General features: G+C 37.6%; 1 protein-coding gene across 1 annotated transcript; it reads right to left on the bottom strand.

The window, feature by feature from the left end:
• Positions 1 to 165: 165 nt before the first annotated feature.
• LOC131954308 (tumor necrosis factor ligand superfamily member 6-like) lies at positions 166 to 10503 on the bottom strand. The gene is made up of 9 exons (XM_059317890.1): positions 10466 to 10503; positions 9124 to 9218; positions 7938 to 8081; positions 7097 to 7121; positions 4679 to 4753; positions 3249 to 3368; positions 1957 to 2030; positions 1315 to 1435; positions 166 to 316 (listed from the first exon to the last, which is right to left on the bottom strand). Exons 1-9 carry the CDS (start codon positions 10476 to 10478, stop codon positions 204 to 206), a joined length of 780 nt encoding a protein of 259 aa, XP_059173873.1. The 5' UTR covers positions 10479 to 10503; the 3' UTR covers positions 166 to 203.
• Between the last annotated feature and the right edge of the window lie 4293 nt (positions 10504 to 14796).

Raw genomic sequence — 14796 nt, 5'->3', positions numbered from 1 at the left:
AAAGTATATTTTTTATAGATAAATTATATTTCGTTCCATGGAGGGAGACGCCTCTAAGTCCCACCCCGTCTCAAAGAAACGCCTGAAAGAAACTCTACAGATAAGCTGCGCCGATCTACACAAAATATGGAATAAAAGACATACGTAAAATGATTTTGTGTTTTTATTTGGTTTATTTTTTGCCGCGGTGGCAAGCGTCAAGTTCATGCCAGAAAAAACAGACCCAGGTAGGTTGAGTGTCGGTGCCAGTCGAACAGGTGAGAACCAGACATGGCTACCTGGATCTCGTCATTGGCACTAAGGTTGAAGACACCGCCTGAAAAAGTTAGAAAGAAAAAGTTTTGGGTGGAATGTGTTGTGAGATAAAGGGTTACGTTTTTAGAGAAGAAGGTGTATTGTGGTAGATGACGTGGGATTCTTTTATTTCTTGACGGTATGTAAAGGATGGTGTGGTAGGTTGATGGTGAGATGGTGTGGTGTGGGTGTGGTGTGGTGTGGTGAGGGGGTTGGTGTAGTAAGGGGGTGGTGAGGGGTGGTGTGGTGAGGGGGTAGTGTAGTGAGGTGATGGTGTAGTGAAGGGGTTTTGTGAGGGTGTGGTGTGGTGTGGTGATGTGAGGGGTGGTGTGGTGAGGGGTGGTGTGGTGAGGAAGTGGTGTGGTGAAGGGGTTTTGTGAGGGTGTGGTGTGGTGAGGGGGTGGTGATGTGAGGGGTGGTGTGGTGTGGTGAGGAAGTGGTGTGGTAGGATGATGACATGGTGAGGGAGATAAGTGTGGTGTGGTTTGGTATGATGACGGGATGGTGTGGTGTTGGTGTGGTGTGGTGTTGTAATAGAGCTGAGCGGTCTTGTCACATTCTCGAGTCCACGAGATTCGATCTTAAGACCAAACCACCCAATTGGGTAATAAGGTATTGAGAAACATAGAACGATAGATCAGTTGACCTTTACTGAATGCTGACAACACGGTCATGACGGCGGCCTGGGCCAGTATTGGGCTGACCTGACCAGCAGGTGCCTGAAAATAAATCAGATACGCTGGAACTGTAGCTCTCCGTGTAAAAACTCAGGTTGTGTGACTGTAAGCTTACCTGTGAAATACTTGTGTAGCTTCATTGTTGGTAGCTTACCTGTGCATAGGTGTTTAGTTTGATGACTGTTAGTTTACCTATGAACATGGTGTGTAGTTTGATTGCCGATAGCTTACCTGTTTAAAGATGTTTAGTTTGATGACTGTTAGCTTACCTATGAACATGGTGTGTAGTTTGATAAGCATTAGCTTACTTGAGTAAAAGATGTATACTTTGAGGACAGCTTACCTATAAAAGCGGTCTCCATGTTACCTTTGCAGGTGGGACACAGTGTGTGAACAGTTCTCATGATGATGCCAGAATTTGCCGGGCTATTGTGACGGTGCCGTAGAACGTAGTGGAGCCAGGTCTAGAAGACAGAAAGATCAAATGTTAAACACCGTATAGATAGCGATAGAGCAATAAAAAACAGAAGCCATACTAATAGCGATGTAACATCCGCCAGATAAAACAATATGTTGGTGCTCACTGAAGATACAGATTAGAATATGCTAGAAACTGCTAATTATAATCGAATCGACTCGATGACAAAGTAGGGCTACGTGTTGTCAGTGGTGTCACACGGTGCGGCACTTAATGGTGTCACCCCCCCCCCCTCCCCAGAGGCGTAGCGACCCTTCCCGGGGACAAACTTTCAAATTTTCGATTTGCACTCCCCCCACCCCTCAAACTTTCGATTTGCACCCCCCGTCAAGTTTTTATCTATATATTTTGCTATTTTTTGCCTTGGTGTCAACCCCTAAATGGTGTCACCCGTTGCGGTCCGCACCCCCCGCCCCCTCCCCCTCGCTACGCCTCTGCGTGTTGTAATGTTTATCAATAGCTACAGTTGATATATAATATAGAACAAAAAAATGCAATGATATTAACCTGAAACTGAAACTCAGATGGAGTTTTACTGCTTCTAGGATGAAATGTGATAGAACTGTACACATAATATGTGCCTACAAAAAAAAGAACAATATAATTCAACATTATCACAAGCTACACAAATTGAATTAGTGTATCGTTTACTTGAGTGATTAAAGTATTTTACACAAGCGTAACTAATGTATAGTGCACCTGCTAATTAATGCATTATTTAACTGCATAGTTACCCGTGCATCAAATGTATTATATGCATACGTAATTAATATATTACTATTATTGTTAAGCTATGCAATCCTAATATATAAAACCCCACGTTCGCACATCTCTCTCTCTCTCTCTCTCTCTGTCTGTCCGCAAAATATTTTCGCCGGACATCACGTCAGAATCGGCAGCGATATATGAAGAACTTTTTACGGACTTTTGTTGAAAATAATATGTTAAATGTTTTAAATGTATAACCACAATTTTATTTAAAGAAGAAAAATAAAAAATAAAGGCGTATTCGAATATAGAGAAACAGTATTATATATGCAACCGGAAAAGTGTATAAACTTGGGACAAGAACACATTTAACAATGACGTCGCTTATTGTTTACACTAAAACAAGAGCACGAAACTGATGACGTCATCTTCCGAGATTAGAATTTTTAAAAATGAACTATTTCATTCAACTATGATTTAGAGCTATGTACGCTATGAAATGTATACAATACGATTTTCTCGGCCTAAACTTAAAAAAAAAATATTTTATCTATTTGGATTCTAGATCTAGAGATTCTAGATCTAGATATTGATCTAGATCTAGATGTTCTAGATCATCTAGATCTAGAGATTCTAGATCTAGATCTAGATGATCTATAAAGCTAAGTTGTCGGGTGCCCGATAGGGCACTTCCCGGCGCCGCAGGCGCTTCAAATTGGCAGGATCTTGCCTTGGGGCGACAGAACACGGGGGCCGGTTGGCCGAAAAGTCTACGATGAGGGGGTCAAAACTGACCTCAACTGACCGGCGCCTTATATGGGCGAATTAATTAAGCATTCAAATTCTCAATGTTTTCGAAAGCCTAAGCGAAGCTGGGCAGCATGCCTAGTTGTTATATAGAAGCGTAAATAATGTATCATTTACGTGTGTGTTAAATATATTATTTAACTTTGTAATCAATGTATCATTTACTTTTGTAATAAATGTATCATTTATCTGTGTATTAAATATATCATCTATATGTGTATTTCAATGTATTATTTACAAGTGTATTAATGTATTATTAACCTGTGCAGTTATGTATCATTTACCTGTGTAATTTATCCTTAATCCCCCCTGTTGAAGCTCCACCCCGTATGGATTAGACTCACACGGATTTGTGGATGTATTGATATAGTGGTGGATATAATCCTCGTTAGAGAAGTCTGGCTCTGTGGATAGAAAATTCAATGTGTGTTACTAGTAGATACTTTCTATACAGAGTAGGCTAACACGGTATGACAACCAATAGACAGGGATATTAAAGCCCGCGAATAGGGATGGATACGGCATAAGCTGACAAGGAAGAGGGCGGTGTCGCAAGCAAGCGCTATACAACTTAACAAGGGAAGAGAAAGCGAGGCCGGCCAATGAAATCCTTGAAGAGGACAGTAGCATACGAGACAAGGGCTGCGGGCTTACAAGGGGACAGATAAAGAGAGCTGCTCAATATGAAGTCTGATGGAGAGGTGGGACTGCAGCCTTTTGTTCCACATGGGCCACACACGAAAAGTCAAGTAAGAAAGTTAACTATTGATACAACATAAAAGTAAAAGTAAAAGTTTCCCTTTCAAACCTGACGGTCTATGGGGCAAGTAAAGTAGAGTTCACTTGTTTCTGTGACCTCGGCATATGAAGAGATAGTGTGGTCAGCACTATGCCCAGCCGCCTTTACTTTCCCTAACATTAGTTGGGTACCCATCAGAGTTGGGTGGACTCAGGGACGGTCTACTGACTTGAACCCGGATTCGAACTCGAGACTAACGGGTTAGCAGTCCAGCTCTCTACCGCTAGACCACTCCGTCCCCTATGTTGATACAACATACCGTTAGGTTAAACACAAGCGAAAACAGTGGATCAAAAGTTATATGTTGTGTAGGCCTATGTTTTAAAATTTAAACAGGTTGTAACATGCATAGTTGAAATAAAGTTATCATAATCATAATTGTATATAAGTATGGGAAATGCCGACTTTTTTCTTGTATTTTAATAACGTTAGTTTTTTAAAAATATTTTCTAATATTTTCTTTTCTGTTCGTTTAAAAAACAAACACGTATAACAGTAACACACTTCAATGGCATTTTCAATGTGTAGATTCAAGGTATGAATTTAAATACAAAAACGTATTTTAACTATGGTATTAAATTTAAGTTTGAAATACAAATTTACAATTACGATTTCTTTTCTGTTCGTTTAAAAAACAAACACGTATAACAGTAACACACTTCAATGGCATTTTCAATGTGTAGATTTAAGGTATGAATTTCGTTTAAAAAAAACAGGTTTAACAGCAACACACTTCAATAGCATTTTCAATATGTAGATTTAAGGTATGAATTTAAATACAAAAACGTATTTTAACAATGTTATTAAATTTAAGTTTGAAATACAAATTTACAATTACGATTTATCTCAAACACCTCCGCTCAAAGACAGACAGACGGGAAAAAAAAAGAACAATGACAAAGATAGTTTACCGACCTTTGGCATTGTCTCCTACATTGTAGGCTATGTGAGCTGATGGGCTTGTGTACTCCAGCGGTACCACAGGGGAACCTAGTGGATTAAAGTTTTGATAGTCATGGAATGTACAGTTCTAATGGGGGAACCTAATAGATTAAAGTTGCTATAGTCACGGAATGTACAGATCTAATGGGGGAACCTAAAAGATTAAAGTTGCTATAGTCACGGAATGTACAGATCTAATGGGGGAACCTAAAAGATTAAATTTGCCATAGTTACGGAATGTTTGCCTACAGATCTAATGGGGGAACCTAAAAGATTAAAGTTTTGATAGTCATGGAATGTACAGATCTAATTGGGGAACCTAAAAGATTAAAGTTTTGATAGTCACGGAATGTACAGATCTAATGGGGGAACATAAAAGATTACAGTTGCCATAGTCTTGGAATGTACAGATCTAATGGGGGAACATAAAAGATTAAAGTTGCCATAGTCTTGGAATGTACAGATCTAATGGGGGAACATAAAAGATTAAAGTTGCCATAGTCATGGAATGTACAGATCTAATTGGGGAACCTAAAAGATTAAAGTTTTGATAGTCACGGAATGTACAGCTCTAATGGGGGAACATAAAAGATTAAAGTTTTGATAGTCATAGAATGTACAGATCTAATGGGGGAACCTAAAAGATTAAAGTTTTGATAGTCATGGAATGTACAGATCTAATTGGGGAACCTTAAAGATTAAAGTTTTGATAGTCACGGAATTTACAGATCTAATGGGGGAACATAAAAGATTACAGTTGCCATAGTCTTGGAATGTACAGATCTAATGGGGGAACATAAAAGATTAAAGTTGCCATAGTCATGGAATGTACAGATCTAATTGGGGAACCTAAAAGATTAAAGTTTTGATAGTCACGGAATGTACAGCTCTAATGGGGGAACATAAAAGATTAAAGTTTTGATAGTCATAGAATGTACAGATCTAATGGGGGAACCTAAAAGATTAAAGTTTTGATAGTCATGGAATGTACAGATCTAAACGGGGAACCTTAAAGATTAAAGTTTTGATAGTCATAGAATGTACAGATCTAACGGGGGAACCTAAAAGATTAAAATTGTCATAGTCATAGAATGTACAGATCTAATGGGGGAACCTAAAAGATTAAAGTTGCCATAGTCACGGAATGTACACATCTAATGGGGGAACCTAAAAGATTAAAGTTTTTATAGTCATGGAATGTACAGATCTAATGGGGGAACCTTAAAGATTAAAGTTGCCATAGTCACGGAATGTACACATCTAATGGGGGAACATAAAAGATTAAAGTTGCCATAGTTACGGAATGTACAGATCTAATGGGGGAACCTACAAGATTAAAGTTGCCATAGTTACGGAATGTACAGATCTAATGGGGGAACCTAAAAGATTAAAGTTGCCATAGTTACGGAATGTACAGATCTAATGGGGGAACCTACAAGATTAAAGTTGCCATAGTTACGGAATGTACAGATCTAATGGGGGAACCTAAAAGATTAAAGTTTTGAGAGTCATGGAATGTACAGATCTAATGGGGGAACCTACAAGATTAAAGTTGCCATAGTCACGAAATGTACAGATCTAATGGGGGAACCTAAAAGATTAAAGTTTTGAGAGTCATGGAATGTACAGATCTAATGGGGGAACCTACAAGATTAAAGTTGCCATAGTTACGGAATGTAGGCCTACAGACCTACAGATCTAATGTACCCAAGTGCCATAACGAATGAAGATTTGCGTAGTGACTGTAATAAAGCACCACAAAATGTGATCGTTACCAGTAACGTAGCGAGGGGGGGGGGGGCGGGGGGGACATATGTCCCCGGGCGCCGAGCTTAGGGGGCGCCAAAATGGGTTGGAAAAATAAATTGAAAGGTTGAGGGGGTTGCAAATTGAAAGTTTGAGGGGGGGGGGGGGTGCACATCAAAATCTCGAGGGGGGGGGGGGGGTGCAAATCGAAAGTTTGAAGGGGGGTGCAAATCGAAATCTCGAGGGGGGGGGTGCAAATCGAAAAGTTTGTCCCCGGGCGCCCGGAAGGGTCGCTACGCCTCTGATCGTTACACAAAACACATTCACAATGTAATATTCAAGAGCTTTTAAAAAAATCATCCTTGACAATGTCCGCCTGCAAAAATGTAATTACAATCCCTCGGGTCCATCAGCTGTGTGGGGATAGGGGGCCCTGATACATGAGCAACATCTGGCTCTTCTCAACCCAGGGCCCAGACTTTGTGTTAAGATTTCCAAAGGGAAATCATCCCATGGTCTATTAGACTATGGAGCCATGCTAATGATCAACATTGGCGAATTTATTGAATAGCTCTTAATGGCAAAGGCGAACTCTAATATTACATTGTTGGTTCTTAAAATATGTATGCAAATATAATTCCTTACCTCTAAGCTCCATCACTGAAAGAGTCTGTGAGAAGAAATTAGAGGTAAATTTATTACGACCATAAAATAAATCGAGCTTAGTGTGTCTTTATTAATTTTAATGTATTCATCTACACAATTTTTTTAGACAACAAAATGATTGATTTAGTTTTCGAATTTCTATAAACTCCTTTAATAAATCGTGGGGCACGACTTAAAAAACATGAAAACGTTTTGTCTATGAATTCATAATTAGACCAATAGAACAGTTGTTATTATAAATTATCATGTTAAATAGCTTGTCGAAATAATACCCACATTAAGATGATCACATTGGCATGCATGGTTTACTACAATGTCGTATTACATATGTTGTTAGCTACCTGGTTATATCAGACACCCGGTTCATTACATAGTTACATTACATACCTGATTAATTACCTCGTCAAATTACATACGTGATTCATAACCTCATTACATTACATACCTGATTAGTTACTTGGTAATATTACATACGTGGTTAATTACCTGGTCACATTAGATTTTTGGTTCATTACCTCGTTATATTACATCATACCTCGTTGATTACCTCATTATGTTACATACCAGGTTCATTACCTATTTTAATTAGATATCTAGTTCATTGCATAATCCCATTACAAATCTAGTTCATTACATACATACCATTACATACATGGTTTATTACATAATCGTATTACATACCTGGCTGATTACATAATCATATTACAGTTCATTACATGATTGCATTACACATCTCTTTCATTACATACACAGATTACATACCATGTTTATTACATAATCACACTACATACCTGGTTAATTACATAATCAGCTTACATACCCGGTTGAGTACTTGAGAGAGACCTTTACAGTATTCCTCACAACAAACTCCTGTTTTCCCCTCCAAACATTCTACAACAGCGCTGGCCAAAGACGGGCCCACCAGAGAACAGCTTCTAACATTTTCCTCTTCATCAGGATTGATCTGGAGACATTATTCATAAGAGATAAATGCTGAAACTTTTATCTTTTTAGTGCATTAAAAATATATTATTATAAAATATATTGTGCATCAATACTATACAGAAAATTTTTTTAGATTAGGCCAGTGGCGTAGCGAGGTCGGGTGTCACCCGGTGCGGCACTTAATGGTGTCACACCCCCCCCCAAGAGGCGTAGTGACCCTTCCTGGGGACAAACTTTAAAATTTTTGATTTGCAACCCCCCTCAAACTTTCGATCTGCACCCCCCTCAAACTTTCGATTTGCACCCCCACCCCCCCCCCCTCAAACTTTCCATTTGCACCCCCCTCAAACTTTCGATTTGCACCCCCCTCAAGTTTTTTGCTATTTTTTTACAATTATACTAAACATCAGCGAACTTCACTGAGGTCATTATTGTAATGAGATTTCAAAATGGGTTTTAGTATAAACTATAATAAAACCGATGATAACATGAACATAATAATAATATGCATACGATGAGTTAACAAATTCTATGAAAACTGCACACACAAAATTTTTTTATTTAATTATTTTTTTTATAAGAGCGGAAGTTTACTTTTTAAATCGTGTTGTTACAAAGTCACATTAACAGCGTTTAGGTCATAAGCTATGTATGTACTCACCCCGAACCCTGCTCCATATATACCAACGAGTTTAAAATTGTCTAACTTTACAGTAACCTTTGATACGCTGAAATGGCAGTGCTTAACCTAAAAGCACCAAGAATATGTTAAATATTTCTTTCGCTTCTGTAACAAAATCATATACGTGTCTAAACATCCCACTAACCTGGGTATACAACACGCAGAGGTGTCGCGATTACAACTATATATATATATATATATATATATATATATATATATATATATATATATATATATATATATATATATGTGTGTGTGTGTGTGTGTGTGTGTGTGTGTGTGTGTCATCAGGTGACACCCGACCTAGCGAAGCCACTGACAACACATACATTTTATCGCACAAGCTCTACCACTCGACCACACAGCCTCCATAACATACCTCATAATCATGATGTACAACATAGATGAGGCAAATCGCAGCGAAAACCAAGGCACAACTCGATATTCCGACCGATATCTTTTCAAAGCTCGTTTCTATTAAGAAAAAAGAAATGTTGGATTGGTTTGACAAAAGCTGAATGAAGAAAAGAATTACAGTACAAAGAGATGAATAGTTATTGAACTTCTGAATGAAATAAAAACGCAGATGTTACACTTTAATTCTGGTAAGCTCAGCTTATATGTGTTAAGATTATATATATTGATCGTTTTAATGTTAAGATTATGTATATTTATCGTATTATTAAGTTTATGTACATTGATAGTATTTGTGTGAAGATTAAGTGTATTGATCGTATGTGTGTTAAAATTATGTGTATTGATCAATTCTTATTAAAATTCGTCAAAATCAAATTAACAAAATGGTTGATATATTTCTAAAAATCAGTAACTCTATTTGAATGAAAAAATCGGATTTCGATCTGTCTTACCCCCCCCCCCACACACACACACTTCAGTTATCGCCATCATTTGAATGTCATGATAACATTGATAACAATAATTACATCGATTATAAAACCTACAATCAATATCAATAATATAAACATTATAATCTTCATAACATTGAGATTAATTCAAACGAAACTAGTAGCCGTCATGTTAATTATACCACTGATGCTTTGAGTATATATATATATATATATATATATATATATATATATATATATATATATATATATATATATATATATATATATATATGATTTATATATATATATATATATATATATATATATATTGAATATATTATTTATTTTTTGTATTTAGAATGTTTTCAAGAAAACGTATAGGTTACTATAGGCATATTTAGATTTATAACAACGATTGTAACTGAACAAAAAGCTGTTAAAGTAACTACCATTAACTGTTATAATTCATTCTACAGTTAAAGTTTAAATGATTACTTGTGCGAGTGTTGATGTAAAATCACAACAGTAAAATATAAATAAATTCACGTAAACAAGAATCAGAATCAGTATGAAAATGCCTGTTCCATATTATAATGTACGACTTGGCTAATCTTAAGCAAGCCTTTTCTCCTGACTTAGAAATCTAGACCAAGGTTTGCTCTCTTAGTCCTAGCTATCGAGTGGGTATTTAAAAATACCAGCAACATAGGATATCTCGTCGGCTAAAAACATATTGGGTCAACCAATCTACGTGCAACCAATGACATTGCATGCGAGTATATAGACCTACATAAATTAAGTATCCAAATTAAGAAATCTAGGTCCAGGAACATACATTCCAACATAGATAGAAATAAAAGAAAGCAAACATGCCTAGACAAGACATTTCCGTCTCTGGTAGGAAGAAAAAAAGAAAGAAAGTGGGATATTCCGATCTAATTTTGGCATCAGGTCGAGTTTTAAATGTTGCGCTAGATCTAGTAGAGGAAGTAGCGTCGTACGGCGGAGGAGGATCGGTGGGGAGGGGGTTGTTTTAGGCGGGGTGGGGAGGGGGTTGTTTTAGGCGGGGTGGGGAGGTGGTTGTTTTAGGCGGGGTGGGGAGGGGGTTGTTTTAGGCGGGGTGGGAGGGGGTTGTTTTAGGCGGGGTGGGGAGGGGGTTGTTTTAGGCGGGGTGGGGAGGGGGTTGTTTTAGGCGGGGTGGGGAGGGGGTTGTTTTAGGCGGGGTGGGTCGGGGGTTGTTTTAGGCGGGGTGGGTCGGGGGTTGTTTTAGGCGGGGTGGCCCTTAGATTAAAAAAAAAATTCCAGTGGGCTCTCATGGCGGGTTCTGTACTAGACCTTTTAGTGCTTTGATTATTTATTTTTAAATTATTTTTTTTTTCGCGCGAAATTCCCATCAAGTGGAAGTTGATAATCTGGCTTTGAGAGGAAAAAAACTGTTCAATAAAAATTTGACTCTACGATTGGGGAACCCTTTTTAAAAGCTCCCAAGCCTCTTGGAAATATGAATAATTTTTTTTATATCGATTGACGATAGGTATGTGAGGTGGTGTAAACGATTCGACATGAAGTGATGTATGAACGACCCCCACCCCTCCTACAAGGTAGTCTATTTAAATTCAACTTTTTGACTTGAAGATTGGTACATAGTTTCTTCCAGGCATCTCTTCGGGGTGGGGGGGGGGTGGGGGGAGTGTGGCATAACCTCCCTCCCACTCCCCGAAAAAGTTTACCGCCCCCCCCCAAAACGAAATGGAATTTATATAGAAAGTATATACTTCTAACAGCGTCCGCCACCCCCCCCCCCCAGAAATTTTAGTCCGCAAACCCCTCCTCCCACCGATAATTTCAAGTGCCCCCCACCCCGGGGGGGGGGGAGGCTGGAAAGAACTCTGGATTGGTGTCGTCCATAACAACGAGACTTGCCTATCTATTTGATGTAAAGACCAAGCAATGTTAGCATCCAATTGTATATAATGTATGCTGCTTGTTTATTTGTGCACGGAGATGTAGCTTAGGAGGGAAGAGGGGGGGGGTTATAGCTTCGTTTTCCATGCTAAATTAATGCCTACGCCTCTGTTTATGGTGACACGGTACGTTACACATTACGTTGATTGTATCCACTTAGCACATCAACTGCAACCCATTTTCTGAGTTAAAAACCACTTAGCAATAAAGTTAGACCAAAGTTTGAGGATGTGTAGCATAAGTGCCAGCACACATAATCAGCAGTGTTAAACGGTTGGCGAGATGGTAGTGACATTAGAGTTTTTTTTAGGCATCTCCTCGGGGTGGGGAGGGGGCAGTGACGAATCCGCTCTACCTCAACACCACCCCCACACCCCAGAACGAAATAGAATGTAAATAGAGAATATAATAGAACCCTCGAAAAATGTATTCCGCCCCCTACCAGAAATTTTAAAGTACCTCCCCCTCCCCACACCCGCTTTGAGAAAAAAGTCTGAAAGAAACACTGTGCGTAGGGTAACACGCTGTCAACAAGCGCTCCACAGAAGCATTAGTGCAGCATACTACAGTTCTAAACATTGAACATAGAATGAATATGAATAAACGTTTGTGTAGCCAAAACTCGATGATAGTTATTTATTATTTTAGAATAAAGTTCTGTTATTTGATACTTTTGATGATAATACAGAATAGTTTAGAAGAGCTTGTATAGTTTATGAGTCGAGTTTACCTATATTTAATAAAGTGAACTATTTTACAATTCACTACATATAAATTGAAGTTTGAAGTATCTCTTTGAACATTCAATTTCCTGTGACGTTTTTTTTTCTACAATGTCTTCTAGGGAACATAGGATACTGTCACATGTTCATACCAAATGAGTTTGATTTGCGTTGGCGATACTTCGCTAGATCTCAAAATGACCAATCACAGTGGCGATTTGTTTCGCATCGTTATGCAACCCGTGTATATATATATATATATATATATATATATATATATATATATATATATACGTATATATATGTATATATATATATGTATATATATATATATATACGTATATATATATATATATATATATATATATATATATATATATATATATATATATATCCTTATGAGTATGTTCTGTCTTCTAATATACAAGGCTAGAACGTCTCTGTCTCTAGATATATATATTTAGTGTCCATACCTCTCAAACGTTTAAGGATACGGACATGATAGTGACCGCATACTTTTGATTTTTATGGCAAGAAAAGTCTTAGTGTCACGCCAAATCTCCTTAGATTAGAGTTTAGAGAGCACTGTGATTGTTGGGCAACTCTTGCTGCTACTGTTTGCTTACTTCCCTTGTCTGATTAGATGGCGCTTATGTATTTAAAACAATGGATCTTCTTATATTTGTTCATTTACCATTGTATTTGCCTTTTACCATTAGGGTTGTTGAATGCCGTGCCGTACGCTGCTGATCTAGGCCTACTGTCTAAGTTGTTCTATCAATCGACCCTCACTACCTGCTAAGGCATTTAGGTCATGTTATCAATATATTGCTTCAAAATCCCCCAAAATGTCGTGTTTTTAACGGACAAAAAAATTTGAGAATTAATAATAAATCAATTGTGAAGATATGCACTTAAAATTTTTAGCTGAGTACCCCAACATATGGTAGAAGGTTATGATTTGTTTATTGGGCTTAAAATAGATTACTTTATGAAGGGTGAAAATCCTACGAAGAGGTTAATTTTTCAAGATGGCCGCCATAGTTATAGTTACCAAAATTTTCCCAACATTTTTAAAAAAGAAAACACAAATGCAGATTTATCTTTAAAAATCTATGGAGAAATAATTGTTTTCTAACGAGTTATAAATAATATTTTTTTACCGAACCCTACCCTTAATAATAAACTGTCCAATGATATTTGAGTGAACCCATATTGTCTTTCACACTGAAGTATCGGTTAATAATATACAATCAACATTATAAAAAAAAAGAATAAAGTCCAGTTAAAGGTTATATTGGAAAATATTTTACTCAAAACAATTGGTACAATTTCACGTATATTTTGGGACAACAAATAACATCCTTAGCTTCAAACATCCGTCCTTCATAGCATTTTGATGTACGGCAGTTAAAATAGCAACACGGTAAGGTTGTACTGCAGTAACCTCCTAGTAACCTTACATGGTTCAGAGCAAAGTTTGGTCACGCGTGACTGGTTTTAAACCCTTAAAGACCAGTCTTGCTACACATGTGTTACCTTACAGGCAGTTGGCTAAAGGTCATGTTTAATCAAGCATAGGGACTTAGAACAAATACTTGCCACGCTTGACTGGTCTCAAACCTCCCAAATGACTTACATCAAAGTTGGCCTCGCTTGACTAGTTTTATACCACTCATCGATAGATTTGAAAAAAAAATAATGCTCAGCCATGGAATTAAAAAAAAAATATTTCTTGCCACGCTTGACTAGTCTTATATCCACTAGTCTAACATCGAAGTTAGTCTCGCTTGACTTGTGTTATACCACCTAGCCATGGATTTTAAAAAAAACCAGTGGATTTAAACAAAAATTCTTGCCACGCTTGACTAGTCTTATATCCACTAGTCTAACATCGAAGTTGGTCTCGCTTGACTTGTGTAATACCACTTATTCATGGATTAAAAAAAAACAGTGGATCAAAACAAAAATTCTTGCCTCGCTTGACTAGTCTTATACCTCTCACATGACTTACAGCTAAAGCTGGTCTTGCTTGACTTGTGTTATACCACTCAGTCATGAATTTAAAAAAAAAAACAATAGTGGATCAAAACAAAAATTCTTGCCACGCGTGACTAGTTTTATACCCCCCCCCCCCCGCATGACTTACAGCAAAAGCTGGTCTTGCTTGACTTGTGTTATACCACTCAGTCATGATTTTTAAAAAACAAGCCCAGCTAATGGATAAAAACAAATTCTTGCCACGTTTGAATAGTCTTATATCCACATGGCTCACATCCAAGTTGGTCTCGCTTGACTGGCGTTATACCACTTAGCCATGGATTTAAAAAAAAACAGTGGATTAAAACAAAAATTCTTGCCTCGCTTGACTAGTATACCCCCCACTAGTCTTACATCGAAGTTGGTCTCGCTTGACTTGTGTTATACCACAGACATGAATTTAAAAAAAATGCTCAGCTAATGGATAAAAAAAAAATCTTGCTACGTTTGAATAGTCTTACATCCACATGGCTCACA

The sequence above is a fragment of the Physella acuta genome, unplaced genomic scaffold, assembly GCF_028476545.2.
Source record: "Physella acuta isolate Inbredline_101_S28 unplaced genomic scaffold, ASM2847654v3 ptg000988l, whole genome shotgun sequence".
NCBI classification, from domain to species: Eukaryota; Metazoa; Mollusca; class Gastropoda; family Physidae; genus Physella; species Physella acuta.
Note: the sequence above shows the minus strand (reverse complement) of the source record. Positions and strands in the feature narration are given on the sequence as shown.

Bases quoted from the DNA above. Each gene is read 5' to 3' on its own strand.
- LOC131954308 (XM_059317890.1), bottom strand. The intron at 8,082-9,123 runs GTATGTTATGGA...TAATGTCTCCAG, and splicing joins TTGTACATCATGATTATGAG to ATCAATCCTGATGAAGAGGA. The intron at 317-1,314 runs GTAAGCTGTCCT...TAACTTTTTCAG, and splicing joins CATGGAGACCGCTTTTATAG to GCGGTGTCTTCAACCTTAGT.